The sequence below is a fragment of the Ipomoea nil genome, unplaced genomic scaffold, assembly GCF_001879475.1.
Source record: "Ipomoea nil cultivar Tokyo-kokei standard unplaced genomic scaffold, Asagao_1.1 scaffold0317, whole genome shotgun sequence".
Classification (NCBI taxonomy): Eukaryota; Viridiplantae; Streptophyta; class Magnoliopsida; order Solanales; family Convolvulaceae; genus Ipomoea; species Ipomoea nil.
Window position 1 is genome coordinate 3,199,657 of NW_017616745.1, and position 18,645 is coordinate 3,218,301.

Here is an 18,645-nt window from a genome sequence, read left to right on the forward strand (position 1 = left end):
ATGAGTACTCTGAGTTGGAACTGCCGTGGCTTGGGTAATCCACGGACAGTTCGGGAGATTGAGGACATAGTGTCCCGAAAGAAACCCGACTTTGTATTTCTGATGGAAACCAAGGTTAACCGAGATCATGCAGAACGACTTCGGGTTAAACTTGGTTTTGAAGGCCTGTTTAATGTTGACAATTCTGGTTTAAGTGGGGGGATGGCTATGTTGTGGAGGGCGAATAGTATGGCAAATTTGATTGGCTATTCAAATAACTACATTGATATTGAGGTGACTATTCCAGGTTTTGATAAATGGAGGATGACTGGATTCTATGGCTTCCCGAAACGCCCCCAGAGAAGGGAATCATGGGATTTAATTCGGTCCTTGGCAGGTAAGTCTGAGCTGCCGTGGGTTATTATTGGAGATTTCAATGATCTCTTATATCAGTACGAGAAACGGGGAGGGAATCCACACCCGGACAGTTTGCTACGGGGATTTGGAGAGACTATTGAAGAGTGTGGTTTAACGCAACTACCAATGTCAGGATATCCTTACACTTGGGAAAAGGGGAAGGGTACCTCGAATTGGATAGAGGAACGCTTGGATAAGGTGTTGGCTACGCAGTCTTGGAGGGAATTGGTACAGGATGCAAGTGTACAGAACATATTGACCCGAAAATCGGATCACTCTTTGCTTTTCCTTGGGATTCTAAATCTCCGGGGGGGGGGGGGGGGGGGGGGGGGGGGGGGGGGGGGGGGGGGGGGGGCGGAGTGGTCGGGGTAGGGGCTTTCGCTTTGAGATGGCATGGTTACATGATGAGGGCTGTAGGGAGGTGGTGGAGAAGTCGTGGGGGGAAGGACGGGATAGGGGATTGCAGGAGTGCACAGCTTTTTGTGGAACTCGGTTAACACGATGGGGTGGAGACCGTTTCCATAAATTTGGTGAGAAGATTGCTGCCCTACGAAAGGAACAGATGCGCCTCGGAGGACGTACAGATTCGGTATCCCTGACCGAATTTAGGAGGTTGGATGCGTGTCTGACTCGGATTGAGCTGCAGGAGGATGTATACTGGAGGCAGAGGGCCAAACAGCATTGGCTCAAGAATGCGGACGCAAACACAAAATTTTACCACAGGTATGCCTCTCACCGAAAGAAAAAAATACCATTTCTAAGATTATGAATGATAGCGGGGATTGGATTGAGGGGGAAGCTATGACAAGTATTATCTTGAAGTACTATCGTGACATTTTTAATTCAAGTACACCTATGATTGATGAGGACTTCTTTGGGGGTATACAACCCCGGATCACTACTACACAAAATGAGAAGCTAGTGCGGCCGTTTGAGGTGGAGAAATAAAAGCAGCTTTATTTTCAATGCATCCGGATAAGGCACCGGGTCCGGATGGGATGAACCCTGGTTTCTACCAGAATTTTTGGGATGTGGTAGGATCTGATGTTGCTACTTTCATCAGGAATTCTCTGAATAATTGTTCTCTACCGGATGGTTTAAATGAGACGAATATTATCTTGATCCCGAAAAAGAAAACCCAGGAAATGGTTTCTGATTATAGGCCAATTGCGCTTAGTAATGTGGTCTATAGAGTTATGGCAAAAGTGATAACGGCCAGAATGAAACCGGTGATGGATAGTATTATTTCTGAATCCCAGAGTGCGTTCATATCTGAAAGGCTTATTACAGATAATATATTGGTAGCGGCGGAGGTGGGCCATTATCTGAACAGAAAGCAATGTGGACTAGCTGGCTGGGGGGCTTTGAAGTTAGATATGGCAAAAGCCTACGACCGTATGGAATGGTCTTTCTTGCAAAGGATGTTGGAAGCACTGGGTTTTGATGACAGGTGGGTCAAATTTCTAATGATGTGTGTATCCACTGTGTCATATAGTGTGTTGATAAATGGATCAAAGTCTGAACAAATAACACCGACTCGTGGTTTAAGACAAGGTGATCCTTTATCACCTTATCTGTTCATTATTTGTGCTGAGGGTCTCTCAATATTGTTGAAACAAGCTGAGGTCAAAGGGGATATACATGGATGCAGAGTTGCGAGGGGGGCTCCCTCTATTACTCATTTGTTTTTTGCGGATGATAGCCTGCTGTTTTTCAAAGCTAATAATCAGGAAGCAGGAGCGATTAAGCGTTGTTTAACAACCTATGAAACCATGTCGGGACAGGCGGTTAATTATCACAAATCAAACATATGTTTCAGTAAAAATACAAGTGAGGAAGTTCGGGAAGAGATTGTTGATATATTGGGAGTTGTACGGGCCCAGAATTTTGGAAAATATTTGGGACTTCCATCTTTTGTGGGCAGGAATAGAAGACAGGCTTTCTCATATATTGAGGATAAGATAAAGCAGAGAATTGGCTCGTGGAACAAAAAGCTTTTATCACAGGCGGGGAAGGAAGTTCTACTAAAAAGTGTGGCTCAATCTATGCCCACTTTTGCAATGAGCGTATTTCTGTTGCCTATGAATTTATGTACAGCCATTGAGAGAGCTATGAATCGGTTCTGGTGGAGGTCAGGAAATGAACAAGGCATCCATTGGAAGGCCTGGGATAAAATGTGCATCCCAAAGACATTTGGAGGACTTGGGTTTAAGGAATTGAGAGCCTTTAACCTTGCAATGTTAGGTAAGCAGGCATGGCGCTTCCTGACACAACCACAATCACTGGTCTCAAGAGTGTATAAAGCTAGATATTACCCTGCTAGTTCCTTCTATGAAGCAGCCTTGGGAAATAATCCAAGTTTCTGCTGGAGGAGTATTTTGGCGGCTAAGGGGTTAATTTGTGGGGGAGTAAGACGCAGAATTGGGAATGGCAAATCAACTTTGATTTGGGACCACCCGTGGATACATGATGACAACCAGCCAAGAATTTTAACAGAAAAACCGCCTCAGTTGGCTCAGGCAAAAGTGGAGGGACTGATAGACCAGCAGACTGGAACCTGGGACCATGAAATTTTAGTGGATATTTTCATAGCCCAAGATGTGGAGAAAATATTAAAAATACCTGTGTCTCTTGAGTATGAGGATATGTGGTACTGGTATGGCGACCCAAAAGGGGAATATTCAGTTAAAGAAGGATACAAGGTGGTAAGAGGGAACTACTCTCAACCGGAGGGTAACTTTCATAAGTGGAAAAAATTATGGAGCCTCAAAGCCCCCCGAAAATGGAAAACATTCTTGTGGAGAGCTCTAAATGATATTTTGCCTACTACGGAGAATTTACTTATAAAGAGAGTTGATATTGATCCAACTTGTGCAATGTGTGGAGTTGGGCATGAGAATCTTGTGCATTCTTTGATCACTTGTGGTTATACGATGAACATTTGGGCACGATCCAACCTTCCAATCCCCAATAGTGCCACAAATATTTTCAGTGATTGGTTTAGTGATTTGTTGAATATTTTAGATGATGATAGGATTATTTATGCAGTGGCTCTCTTGTATTTCATATGGCGAACGAGAAATGGAGCTGTATGGGAAGCAATGTTGCCCAGGCCCCAAAACGTGATAGCAATGGCGTTGTCATCCGTCAATGCATGGAAAGAGGCACATCCCGCTCGAAGAAGTCCGCAAGCCATCACCACGATGCCGGCTGCTATTTTACCGCCAGTTGCGGCAGTTTACTGCCCGAGGGAAGGCGCAGCAATTATGGGAGAAGGGGAGGCCGAAACACTGCCATTATCACGGGAATTTTCAGCAACCGTCCAACACAATACTACGCAGAACGGGAGGAATCAATGTTATTTCGATGCGACGTACGATCCAACAACAAACAAGGCAGCAATGGGGGCTATTATATTGGATTCACGAGGATGCTATGTGTCGGCGATGACCACCCCTATCATACACTATTTTTCGCCCTTAATGGCGGAGGCTTTCGCATGCAAAGAAGCTTTGTCATGGCTCAGACACCGAGAAGAAACAGATATAGACCTCTACACAGATTGTTTGGTGCTCCAACAATATCTTTCGTCTACAACACACTCATTGCGCTCTTATTTAGGCTATGCCATTGATAGTTGCAAAACTAGTATGGCATCTTTTGATTACTGCTTAATTTATTATGTTCCTAGACTAGACAATTATTTAGCGCATACATTAGCTTCTTCTGCAACTAATCACCTATCTAGTATGTACGCGGACTTAGACCCGCCAGACTCTATTTCAGCATATTTCGAATAAATACCGCACAGGCTCTTTTCAAAAAAAAAAAATGTAATGATTTTTGTAAGAAAGAATAACATTTGTTTTTTCAGAATAGGATATTATGAAATTATTTTGTAATGTGGGATACTTTTTGTCATGTCATTGCTTTGTCACATATTATTTTTGCACTATTATTCTTAATTTCTTATGGCACATACCGCATACGCCATTTCAACTATCCACGGCAAATACTGACATATTACATTTCAATACAATAAAGAAAACATTGTAATTTATGCCTCTCACAAATATGTCAATTATTAATGTCATTCTTGAATTATTAGTGATTTAAATGTTACTTTTTAATTTTTAAAACGTGAAATATATTGTCATTCCTCAAAATTATTAGTGGTGTAAATGTGATTACTCGTCATTTCTCATGTTCGAAGGCCACATTTTTTTGTCCTCATTTTTCTTTATTCGTTTGTTCTCCTTCCGCTGACAACGATGTTTCTCCTTTTTCCTATTAAGGGAAGAGTAATATATGTCGCATTTTGAAAATGATATTAAGGGGTAATATTTACATCACTAACGGAGCGTTTGGTTGGAAGAAGGGAATTACGTGGGAAACGAATTGCAATTCCATGAGAGATGAATTACTGGGAATAAAGTGAGAATTTTAAATTCCAGTGTTTGGTTTGCAGGAATAAAATTACTGGGAATTTCAATTCCAATGTTTGGTATACATGAGAATTGAAATGGAATAATAAGTAATATAAAGTCGAGTGAATTCCATTTTTGGTCCTACTGTTATAGGGACGTTTCCAATTTTAGTCCACCTTAATTTTTTTTGCCACTTTATAACCACTATTATTGAATGTGTTACACTTTTAGTCCCACCGTTAGTATTTCCATCAAGATGCCGTGTAATCTAGGAGTATTTTGACATTTCTTCTCATCCAAGACTATGTTTGATTAAAGAAATGAGAACATTAAACCTAAAACCTAAGAAACCTCGACGGGCCATGTTGGAACGAACAAAACGATGTAGCTTTGGCTTCCCATTCTCGTTATTCAAAGAGCCATCTTCAAATATCGGAGGAGGAGGAGGAAGCGCCTAGATTAAAGGAGAAGAGACAAACATAAAAAGACCAAAATACCCTTTGATTATACGGCCTCTTGACGGAAATATTAACGGTGGACTAAAAGTGGAACACATTCAATAACAGTGGTTATAAAGTGGCAAAAAAAATTAAAGTGGACTGAAATTGGAAACGCCCCTATAACAGTAGGACCAAAAATGGAATTCACTCTATAAAGTCCAAAATGCCCATTGTTGTTGTCAAGTATTAATTTTATGTTAAAAAAAAAGGGAGGGTAATTTTGTCTCATCATTATCTTTTTTTCTTCCCAAGTTCCATGGAATTAAAATCTCATAAGGAGCATGAGATTTTAATTCCACGAAAATGAGGGAATTGCAATTCCTTCCAACCAAACTAAGGAATTTGGCCTTTGAAATTAAGTGGGAATGGAATTTAAATTCCTTCCAACCAAACGCCCAGTAATAGTTTAGGAGTAACATTATTGACAATTGGTATATTTGTGAGGGACATAAATTATAACTTTCCCCATAATAAAATAACAAGTCTTCAAAATGTTATTAGGAAGGATTAAATCCAAATTATTGCCAAACGCATTGTGGTCGAGCGGGCCTCTCAAATGATAGGTCTCATGTTCGAATCTCGGTGTGGGGGCATTAACTCTTTACTACATTGTAACTGTTAATAAGTGTTATATTATATAGTTTTTATATTCTTTGTTTATGTAGTTTAGATTCAATTGACCTGAGCTCTCTAATAGATAGGAGAGTTTCACGTCAAGTTATCTTTTATCTGATGTATTCTTGTTCAGTTGTAACTGTTCAGTTAATTCAAACTCTCATTGTAACAGAGTCAATAGTACTAAAAAATCCAAATTACTTAAATAATAATTTAAAATTTTATGTACTTTATTAAATTATCAACTTATTATAATAATATTTATTATTTCAATTCAGATACTTTATAAGTACTATTGTCTATTGCACTAGATACAACAATTTTGAAGTTTGTAATAGTGCAATAATGACAGAGCGTTATGCTATGCAACCGTGTGTATCATGCAATGTGCACATAGAATTGGATCCATAATTTCTATACTATAAATCAATAATTTCTATACTATAGATTCATAATTTCTATACTGTAGATTCATAATTTCTATACTCTAGATTCATAATTTCTATACTGTATAGTTATCAAATTATGAACATATAGTTCAGTGATTTGTGAATACAGAATTCAACAATTGGGAATATGAACATTGAAAATTATGAACATAAAATTTTGTAATTGTGAATATAGAGTTCAATAATTATGAATCTATAATATAGAAATTATGAATCTATAGTATAGAAATTATGGATTTATAATATAGAAATTATGGATCCAATTCCGTGTGCACTATGCATGATACACATGTTTGCAGGGCATAATTTGCCAATAAGGACATTGTCCCTACAAATCCTAAAATATCCTTAATTATTGCACCCAATACAAAATCCAAAATTCTTATATTCACTTATACCATGCTCAATTGTTTATTAAATTTTCTTATATGAATAGTAATTAAGAAAAAACTCTCAAATTTATTTATTTATTTTTTCGAAATAAAGTTTTCAGTGCTCTCTTTCACTATCTAGGGAGAACAAAAACGACGCTCCATCTTTTTTTTTTTGGAAAATTTATCTTTATTTTTCTAAGTAATTTCATTAAGGGCTAAACATCTTGTGCTCAGATTGATGGCATGTAGTGACCTCTTCCATGTGAGAGGGATGTTTCCCATGTGAGAGGTCATGAGATTGAATCTTAGTGGAAGTGTTATTGACTTTTTGTGCTTTTCATTAGGTTAAGAAAATATATTTGAACAGATACTACAATGTACGTAATTGAGTCAGTAGCATTCAAAAAAAAAAAAACTAATTTCATTAAGGAAATTTTACAAAATCAATTTTAACTTTCACTTGTGGACAAAATAGTGCAATTTAGATTGAAATATATTATTTCTACCTCACTTACGTGTTATGTTTACTATTTAATAATAAAATTATGAGTTAATTATATTTTTGATCCTAAATTTATAGGTGATAGTTTACTTTGTGTGTGTGTGTGTGTTTTTTTTGGAAAATATTTACTTTTGGTCCTAGTATTATTGTGACATGACTATTTTTGGTTCTCTATGAACAAAACTGTTTACATTTCGTAAAAATACAAGGCAATTTCAGTCATCAGTTATGAATTTTTTTCAAAAAAATAAACATAAAAAATATAGCAGATCAACATAATTTGTATAAAAAGATCAAAATATCCTTGTATTTAACGACATTTTAATTGATGGAGAATAAAAAATGTTCATGCCACAATAATACTAAGGCCAAATAAAGATGTTTTGATAAAAAAGAAATATAAGTGGACTATAACCTTTAATTTAGGACTATAAATGGAATTCAATCTAAAATTAATTAACTCTGTTAATTTGCTTTCCTTTACCTCTCCTCCCGAAGGGTTTTTGTCATATCCTTTTGCTAAAATTATGGGTTGTAAATATATTATGTTCTTGAATCTTACAGAATTTCTTCTATAAAATATCTGATTCTTAATCTAATCTAAAAAACTGATATATAAGAGTCATTAGAAGATGGTATCTCCGATTTATGTCCGTATTTTTATGTTTATTAAGTTGTACATTGCACTACAAATATTATATTATTATTCTATGGAACAAAACTGACCTTATACCATTAAACTTTTGTTAGTATATATAAAATGTTGTGATAATTGTTATTATTATTATTATTATTATTATTATTATTATTATTATTATTATTATATGATTGTAATAGTGCTGACTTAGTATATCTTGATTGTCAGGAGTAGTTACAGTTTGGGTTGTGATATACTTTGCATCTTCTAATTCTATCGGAATTGAATGAAATCATTTCTCTAATTTGGTATCAGTCTGGTATCGATCCGCTCTCTCTCCTCCTCCACCACAAATTACCTCCTCTCACCTATTTTCTCTCCGACCATGGCATCCGAGTCGTCTGAGCGCACCATCTCGGCTGGAACACCGTCGTCGGTTGGTGCCAACCCTCTCGCAGGAGCACATCACTATGTGTCGATGAAGTTGACGACCCGAAACTTCCTGTTCTGGAGAACACAGCTGATCCCGTTTCTCCGCAGCCAGGATTTGCTCGGTTACGTCGATGGAAGCATCAAGTGCCCACCGGCCTTCATCACCCCGGACTTCGGCGAATCCTCATATGCAGTAACACCTGCCACGGTTGTTCCCAATTCGGCCTATAAGGCGTGGGAGAAGCAAGACCAGGTTATCCTCTCGCTTCTCATCTCATCAATGGCGAATGAGGTCCTCCACATGGCAGTCAGCAGGAACACCTCGGCTGAAGTATGGAGCTCCATCATTGCCGCCCTCGGCTCATCCAGCGAAGCTCGCTGCCTCAACTTGTTTGGGCAGTTCCAAATGCTCCGGCAAGGGAACTCTACCACCGCGGAGTATTTAGGCCGGGCTGAGCTGCTTGTGGAATCCCTTGCGCTCACCGGACTTCCATTGTCGCTCACGGAGCAAAACCTCTATGTGTTCCGTGGTTTGCGGCCGGAGCTCAAAGCCATGGCTACCTCGCTCACGGCAACCGGATCACCTGTCTCATTGGCTCATCTATCTGATTTCTTGCATGTTAATGAATTTATTTTGGTTGATGATTATCCCACGGCGGTTGATGTCGGCAACTCCCACACTGCCCTCTTTACCGGCACTGGTCGCGGCACTCCGGGCGGATACAGTGGCGGACAGCAGTTGCACCACCAGCAACACCAACAGGCTGGTCGCGGCCGTTCCGGGCGCGGTGGACAACATCGCGGCGGCGGGCGAGGTGGTCGCGATGGCCCTCGGTGTCAAATCTGCTGGAGCTATGGACACACCACTGTTTATTGCTTCAAGCGCTATACCACGCAACCCCCGCAAGCCCATGTCGCAATCTCGGGCGAAGCTCCTTCCACAGCGGTAGTACCGCGTCCGGTGATGGTTGGTACCCGGACACGGGGGCTACGGCTCATGCTACGCCGAACCCCGGGATGATGACCCATTCAGATGAATATGCTGGTTCCGATGTGTTACGCGTTGGTAATGGCGCAGGTATGGCGATTTCACGAATCGGACATGCATCCGTCCCATCCCAGTCTAAAACTCTAAATTTATCAAATATTCTATATGTTCCGTCTTTGTCTGTTCCGCTTTTATCTGTACATAAATTCACAAAAGAAAACAATGTTTATTTTGAATTTCATAATGATTGTTTTCTTGTGAAGGATTCCACAACCAAAGCCACTCTACTTAAAGGGCCCACCACAAGCGGTTTGTACAAGCTCCCGGTCTCCCGGTCTCATTTTGCGTTTGTCAGTTCCCGGACTTCTCCCGCAGTTTGGCACAGCCGGCTCGGTCATCCGCATAAAAAAGTCCTCCATAAAGTGCTGAAAAATTGCCCAATCACCTCAAATAAAATTGAGTCCTTGGAGTCTTGCACAGCCTGTCATCTTGGAAAATCCTCAAGATTCAAATTAGATAGGGTTTCTAATTCCAGTGAAAATGTACTAGATTTACTTTACACTGATATATGGGGCCCTTCTCCTGTAATGTGTACGAATGGATATCGTTACTTTGTACTGTTTGTGGATGATTTTTCTCGTTTCTGCTGGTTTTATCCATTACGGGTAAAATCAGACATATATAAAATTTTCGAGTCATTTCGTGTGTTGGTAGAGCGTCAATTCTCGCGCTCTATCAAATCTATTCAGTCAGATTTAGGGGGTGAATACCGTAAGTTGCATAACACTTTCTTACAACTTGGTATAAATCATCGCCAATCATGTGCGTACACACATGAACAAGACGGGCGAGTAGAGCGCCGAAATCGACACATTGTCGAAACCGGCTTAGCTTTACTCGCGGAAGGCAAAGTACCTCAACAGTATTGGGACTATGCCTTTGAAACAGCAACTTGTCTAATAAATTTCCTACAGTCATCAGCTATAAAGTTTGATACTCCATATACCCGTCTCTTTAAAACACCCCCACCATACACTTTCCTGCGTGTCTTCGGGTGTTAGTGTTATCCATATCTGTGCTCATATAACAGGCACAAGATTGAATATCGCTCGACACCCTGTGTCTTCGTAGGTTACCCACCCTCCTTTAGGGGATACAGATGCATTGATCTGACGAGTGGAAAGACCTACATTTGTCGTCATGTGCGTTTTGACGAAGCTGTTTTTCCTTTTTCAGCAGGGCCGGTTCAACAGGTTATTCCCCAGCCCACTTTACCTTGGGCGGTTGGACCTATCATACCACCTATGGTAGCTGTTTGTGCAACTCCGACACCAGCTCAGTGTTCTACTGAACCTGAGCCCGTGCCACTGGCCAGTGAACCACCTCGGTTGGCCATCACTCATACAGCACCGGCAAGGACTAGGAAACGCCGTCCTCAACCCCAAAGTCGGGATCATGTCATGCGCCTTCGGCATATGACTAAGGGAACGGATGAGAATTTTCAAGCACTCACCGCCACCACTGATCCTTCTTGTTATTCTCAAGCTGTGGGACATCCACATTGGCGCGAGGCTATGGATCAGGAATTTAATGCATTACTGCATAATAACACTTGGCGGTTGGTGGCTCCAGAATCTCATATGAACATTATTGGATGTAAATGGGTGTTCCGCACTAAGTGTAAAGCTGATGGGACTATAGAGCGCTATAAAGCGCGCCTTGTAGCCAAAGGGTTCAACCAGGTAGCTGGTGAAGATTTCGTTGATACCTTCAGTCCTGTGGTCAAACCGACCACGATACGGATGTTATTCGCCCTTGCTGTGTCTAATGGCTGGACCCTACGCCCAGTTGGACGTCCATAATGCTTTTCTAAATGGACATCTGGCCGAGACTGTTTACATGAAACAGCCACCAGGCTACGAGGATTCGACTAATCCGGGGCATGTCTGTCACTTACAGCATTCCCTATATGGCTTGAAACAGGCACCACGGGCCTGGTTCAAGAGATTGCATGATTTCTTATTGTCTGCAGGGTTTAACTCATCGAAAACAAATGTCTCTTTGTTTTACTATACTGCTGGGGGCGCACGGGTGTTTCTGCTTGTGTATGTTGACGACATTATTATGATGGGGACTGACGCAACTTTGGTCACTACTTTATTGGGTCGTTTGGCTTCTACCTTTAAAATACGGGATCTTGGGAGCCCACGGTTCTTCTTAGGCATTGAGACAGTTCCATTTGACAATGGTCTCCTTCTTTCACAACGCCGCTATATGACTGATCTCCTAGGGCGGTCTGGGATGGCTGACTGTAAGCCACTTACCACACCGGCCGCTGTCACAAAGTCAGTCATACAGACAGATGAGTTGCATGACAACCCGACTCAATATCGTCGCATAGTTGGTGCCCTGCAATATCTAACCATTACACGGCCTGATCTTCCATATGCAGTCAATCGCCTATGCTAGTTTATGCATGCACCGACTACAGAACACTAGGGTCTTGCTAAACGGGTTCTACGCTATATCAAGGGTACACTTGACTATGGGTTACGTCTATCATCTTCACCCACTACTAGCATTCATGCATATTCGGATTCAATAATCTTATCTCCTGGCTCTCCAAGAAACAACGCACAGTTGCACAGTCATCCACCGAAGCAGAGTATAAAGCTCTAGCCGATGTTTCCGCTGAAGTTACCTAGGCTGTGTCTCTACTTCGGGAGTTAGGGTTACACTCCGGCCAGCCAGCCACGTTGTGGTATGATAATCTAGGGGCGACTTACCTATGCGCCAATCCAGTTTTTCATGCGCGCACAAAACATGTGGAAATCGACTACCACTTTGTTCGTGACAAAGTCGCTTCTGGGGATTTTTTGGTCAACTATGTTTCTACTGCCGATCAGCTTGCAGATATCTTCACTAAATCGCTGCCATCACCACGTTTCACTGCTCTACAGGACAAGCTCAATGTTGTTCCTCACCCTTGTGCTTGAGGGGGTGTGTTAGTATTATTATTATTATTATTATTATTATTATTATTATTATTATTATTATTATTATTATTGTTATTGTTATTGTTATTGTTATTGTTATTCTTATTCTTATTATTATTATTATTATTATTATTATTATTATTATTATTATTATTATTATTATTATTATTATTATTATTATTATTATTATTATTATTATTATTATTATTATTATTATTATTATTATTATTATTATTATTATTATTATTATTATTGTAATAGTGCTGACTTAGTATATCCTGATTGTCAGGAGTAGTTACAGTTTGGGTTGTGATATACTTTGTATCTTTCAATTCTATCGGAACTTAATGAAATCATTTCTCTAATCATAATTATATTTAATTATTTACCATATATAAAATTCTTACTTTAAGAATTATTAATTATACAAATTATTACACAAATTATACGCCATTCCCTGGCCAAGGGCCAGCTGGGCCCTTGCCTAGGGCCCAAAGGGTGCCTACCTCATCCCCTATATATGTGTATATAGTATATGTATAAGTAAAGATTATACACAAGTTTTGTAAAAAATGATGTAGTTTAATTAGTAGGTAAAGTTGTTTTCATTATAAAGGTCATACGTTTAAGTCTTGTTGTTGACATTTTAGAAACGACGAGATAATGTCTAATGTTTATGTTTATTTTTAAATAAGTACTTCAAATGCAAGATTATATAGGATATAATCATGCATAAGTAATTGTTTTTTAGTTTCATAATTGTTTTGGCAATTAAAGATATAGTTTGGATGATTCTCTGAAATCCTAATTCTCTCGAAACCTCTCTTTCTGTCTGACAAAATCTTGCTTCTTTTTTGGGCGTTTCTTCATCTGGTGATCGCCGGCCTCTGGCCGAAGCTTGAGCCTTTGACGGAGCTTCTTTTCTTGGCCGGCGGTCTCCTTTTTTTTTTTCTTTTTGTTTTGTTTTTTAGTTTCATAATGAAGTCCAGTGTCGATTCAGCCACCAACCCTTCAAGGAAGTTGCGGTAGTTCCAAGGATCTAAAACTTAAGGATAATGCCAGATCTGGATAAAGAAGTGGTATCGTTCCCGTGGATCCGTAAAATAAAGTTCAAGAGGTGTATTGTTGCTTCTCTTTTCTTTTGTGTTCTGCTTTTTTTTTTTCTGTGTTTTTGTATCGTTTGTGTGATGAGTTTGTTTTCCACTCGTTTCTTTTGGCGAGTTTGTTTTCCTCTCGTTTCGTTTGGCGAGTTCATAAGTGTGAAACATATAAGTTGGTCATGGCGTATGTGAACTTCATCCGCCAAGCACCTTGTGCTCAGATGGCATGTAGTGACTCTCCCATATGACAATGTAAAAGAGCATCTCCATCTCAACTCATTAGATATATTGTCGCATCTCCATCTCAACTCGATGGATATATTGTCAATGAACGACATATGGAAAACATATACTCAGGTGGTGTGTAAGACTTTTCAACCGAAGTTAGTCTTGACTACATTCGATCAATTTTTCAATGATATTAAAGAAGCGTTAAATTCATTTAACGAATTCAGCTTCAAATTTGTGAAACAGTCTACGATTCAAGTTCTTTGTAGCATTGCTAGGGAAGTTATTTCTATGTCTGACTGTAAGGAATGGTATACCGTTCCATCGATCCTATTTGTAATCGCTTCAGCCTATGATTAAAAGAATGAGGTTCTTTATTTTTTTTTAAAAAAATGCATAAGTAATTAAATATAATGTCAGATTTGTTTATTTCAATCGTTCATTCTAAGTCTTCTAGGAAATTCTGGATTTCCCAACCACAGAGGCTAAACCTTTGCTCACTGCGCACAAGGAACCCCCCTAACTTTTAGAGATGGTTCACACACTACCGCTGGTGAGACTCGATCCCTGGTCATTTTTCCAAAGTTTCACCTCTATGACCAGTTGAGCTGCCCATGCGGGTTCCCTACATGTTTCATGTTTTTGTGAGATGTGTGTCGTAGATTAGTTTCGTCATTACTATCAAACCCGTTACCTGAGCAAAGAGACATACATTACGCCGTAGATGAAGTTCACATACGCCATGACCAACTACTACTACTGAGCAAAGAGACATACATTACGTCGTAGATGAAGTTCACATACGCCATGACCAACTACTACTACTGAGCAAAGAGACATACATTACGTCGTAGATGAAGTTCACATACGCCATGACCAACTACTACTACTACTACTACTACTACTACTACTACTACTAGTGTATTTGGAATGATTCTTGATTTAATTCCGTTAATTGAATCCGTGGTGTAGTCGTTATGTGTTTGAATGTGTCTGGACATGGTTTTGGATTCCACGAGAAATCCCGGGACCGGAAAGTTGCCTATGAGTCAGGTGGGGGTAGGTGGGGGCAAGGGTGCCCACCACCTACCCGCTGCCCGGGAGCACTGTCCCAGCGGGCAGCCGGCGGGAGGTGGTCTGCCCGCCGGCCACCCGCTGGAATAGTAGGTGGCCGCCGGAGGGTGGGTGGCGGGTGGTCCTCCACCCGCTGGAAAGTTTATGTGCGTCGTGATGTTTTTCTCCGTTTGTTGTTTCCCCGTATCCCGTTGTGTCCCGTTGTACCCCATTTGTCGTGTATGAGTCCCGTTTGATGTTTCGAATACCGTTCTAGGAATTTATGTGTAGTACGTGTCGTTGTTGTTATGTCTTGATTGTTATTGATTGATTATGTGTTGATTGATTGAATGATGATGATTATCGTGGTCATTGTGCAATGGCCGGTGTGATTAATGGTGATGATGATGATGAGATTGTGATTGGTGGAAATGAATTGTTGGCGGTTGGCACCACTTGTGCCCAGTCATTGTACTAAAGGTACAGGCCTAGCGGTTACTGTGATAAAGGCACAAACCCACCTTTGACTTGCTTGCCGTTGAGCATGGGTCTGGTTATAAGTGCTGCGGTGTCATGTCAGGGCTATATGCGTTGACTCCTTGATATTGGCATTAGAGGTGCGGATCATGCGAATGGCACTGCGGCTCTATCTTGATATGTTGGTGGTTGAAAGGTGGTTTGTCGGTGGGGGCATGTAGTTACCCGGAGGAATAAGGGAGGCGATATAAGAGTGGCCTGGAGGTATAGGTTGGAACTGATATAAGGACGGAGGGGAGCTACAAGGTTTGAACTTGGTATAAGGTTGGAAGATGGATTGTGTGACTTGATGATTGCTTGTTAAATGATTGCCTTGAATTCCTTTGTTGTCTCTACTTGCTGTTTATATGCTTATCTGTCTAATTATGCCTCGTATTGTGTTTCTAGGATGCATGCTAGTCTTTATAATTATTCTATATTGTTGAGTCTATTATCGTTTCTTGAGTCTTGATCTTGGATTTAAATTAGAGTCTCATAGGTTATATATGTATTCCGGTTCCAAAATGATTTTCTTATATCTACCTATATTGTACTTAATGAGTTGGAGTGTGTTACCAGCATTATTCGCTGACGATTGTTACACCGCATGTTTTTCAGGTGTAGATTAGTATGTAGCTTGGAGTGCGCTAGTTGGATCCCCCAAATCTAGTCTAGATAGTCTTAGATTCAGTTAGTCGACCTGCGTGTCTTGGTTTGTACTCAATTATGGATTTATGGATTTATGTTTGGTTAGTTAGTATAGCCTGTGCATCTAAGTTCTCCAGCTTAGATGTGGTATAACACCCCGACTATTATGTTTGGTTTATGCTCTGTTTGGGATTTAATATTAGATTCGCCTTTATTTTATAAGCTTTAAATATTTTAAATTTTAAGGGGTGTTACAATAGCAACCAAACCGAAATACAATTTAGAATCGAAACCCGATATTTAGAGTTTATTAAAATTGTGAACCGGAATGGCCGGTTCATGTTTCGAACTAAAAAAATAAAATAAAATAAATTTATTATCAAATTTAGACTATTTTAAAAATAAAAAATAAAATTTTAATTTAAAATAAAGTTTGAACCAGCAGTTCAAACTGGATTCGGAACCGTGAATCGGCAGTTCAAAATTAAAACCAAAACGCAATCATATATACTTATATGTGAGAATCAGAATAAATGTAAAAAGAACATACACTGTTTGTAAATATTATAATTCTAATTTTAAGCTAATGCTAGTAGTTATTCCAATTCGAACCGTCAATTTACGGTTCAGGATCCAGTTTTTTCGATTCATGATTTTAATAAACTAAAATCTAAATATTGGGTTCTAGATCTGAATCATAATCGGAACGATTGCTATAGTGTTCGATTCAGTTCAAACCGAACCGTGATCATCCCTGCGTATAAGCAATAATTTGTTGGAGAAGGAAAATATATAAAATGAAAAATAGAACTATTTCCCTCTGAGTTATATACTTATAACACTTTTTCTCCCTGAATTATTCAAGTGGCTGTTTTTCTCCCTGAAATGTTAAATGGACATATTTACCCTTAAAATAAATATTTAAAATAAATATTTCATTTATTTTTCTTCTCCAACAAATTATTACTATAATTTGGTTCAAACCAAACACACACTATATTCCAATTACAATTTAGAATCAAAACGCGATATTTAGAGTTTATTAAAATCGCTAGCCGGAACGGCCGGTTCATGTTCCAAACTGAAAAAATAAAATACATTTCATTGTTGAATTTAGACTATTTTAAAATAAAGACGGTTCAAAATCGCGAACCGGATTAGGAATTGCCGGTTCACGGTTCAGGATCCAGTTTTCTTATTCATAATTTTAATAAATTGAAATCCAAATATTGGGTTCTAGATCTGAATCATAACCGGAAACTTTTAATTCGATTACTATAGTGTCCGGTTCAATTCGAACCGAACCGTGGTCATAACTACATATACGCAATAATTTGTTGGAGAAGTAAAATAAATAAAATGTTACTTTAAGGGTAGAAATGTCAATTTAATATATCAGGTGGGAAAACCGCCACTTTTAAAATAATTGAGGGGACTAATGTGCTTACATGAATAATTCAGGGGAAAAATGTGCTATAAACATATAATTTAGGGGGAAAAGTGCTATTCCCCCCCCCCCCCCCCCCCCCCCCCCTCTTTTTTTTTTTTTTAATTTATCATTTGTGTATATGTGTTAGTCTTATTTTGTTTAGTCATAATTGTTTATTTCTATTTATGGATTGCTTTTTATTTCCTAGTGCTAGTGCCTAATTTCTTGTTATTGCATATTGAAATTTACATATTATGTGTTTATAGTTAAAATATTATGTGTTTTAGTCCTTAACTTTTAATCGTTGCAATATACATCCCTAACTCTTCAAAAATGTTGCAGTTTTAACTTAACCCATGGAGTAATAAAACTATTAATTTCTATTAAAAATATACTTAGTACATGTGTATTTTAATTAAGACATTTTATTGTTTTGTCTTTAATTATAATCTTGTTGCCTCAATGATCCCCATCTTGTGGAGGCCTTTGCAGTTAAAGAAGCTCTCTCCTAGACTCTCGAACATGGCTGGCGTAACATTGTGCTCAAATCAAATTGTCAGATGGTATGAAAGTTTTTCGAAAATGATTCACCGAACTATTCTTATGCAGGTTGCATTCTCAAGTATTGCCGGTCTCTAAAAAGGCACTTTAAATCAGTGTCTATTCATTATGTCAATCGATCAGTGAATAAGCTTGCTCATGTGTTGGCTAGAGCTGCTAGTTCTCATACTGGTCATTTTAATTGGTATATATTCTACTATTCCTTCTTGTATTGAACACTTAATCTCTTGATTTTAATGATATTCTTTCCTTTCAAAAAATAAAAATTAAATGATTTTAACAGGATCGTGTAGAAAAATGGGGACTATTTGACACAATTGAAAATGAAACATATAGAGAAGAAGATTGTTAATTTTCTATATATTTTGCAAATGAAATACAAAAACTCACAATGTTATAAAGAGCAAAGATAATAAAATTTTAAAATATCAATATACTAAGTAAAATTTTAATAGAGTTTAATTAATAGTTTTATTATTACAGGGGTTAAAATGAATCTTTCTTGAAGAGTTGATGGTGTATATTGCAACGATGAAAAGATAGAGACTAAAATCGCTATATCATCCCCCTTCTCTTCTTTCAAAGAAGGGTATTATGAAATTATTTCCTAATTCATGGCACACATACTATTTTTTGCGGAAGGGTATTATGAAATTATTTCCTAATTCATGGCACACATACTATTTTTTGCGTTGTTACATATAGTCATGTTACATACTCCATGTCAACTATCAACAACACTATCATTGTCACGTCATTCTTTAATATAATAAATTAATAAATGTTCAAAATAA

The 18,645-nt window shown here is 38.6% G+C and overlaps 2 protein-coding genes across 2 annotated transcripts; both read left to right on the forward strand.

Moving 5' to 3' along the window:
- Nucleotides 1-8,134, forward strand: LOC109165884. The gene is made up of 5 exons (XM_019314865.1): nt 1-624; nt 1,043-1,119; nt 1,460-3,321; nt 3,421-3,965; nt 8,129-8,134. The coding sequence occupies exons 1-5, from the start codon at nt 1-3 to the stop codon at nt 8,132-8,134; spliced, it is 3,114 nt and encodes a 1,037-aa protein (XP_019170410.1).
- A 3,085-nt stretch (nt 8,135-11,219) lies between these two features.
- LOC109165898 (uncharacterized mitochondrial protein AtMg00810-like) lies at nt 11,220-11,789 on the forward strand. Its single transcript, XM_019314867.1, has one exon. It carries the CDS (start codon nt 11,220-11,222, stop codon nt 11,787-11,789), a length of 570 nt encoding a protein of 189 aa, XP_019170412.1.
- Nucleotides 11,790-18,645: the final 6,856 nt, after the last annotated feature.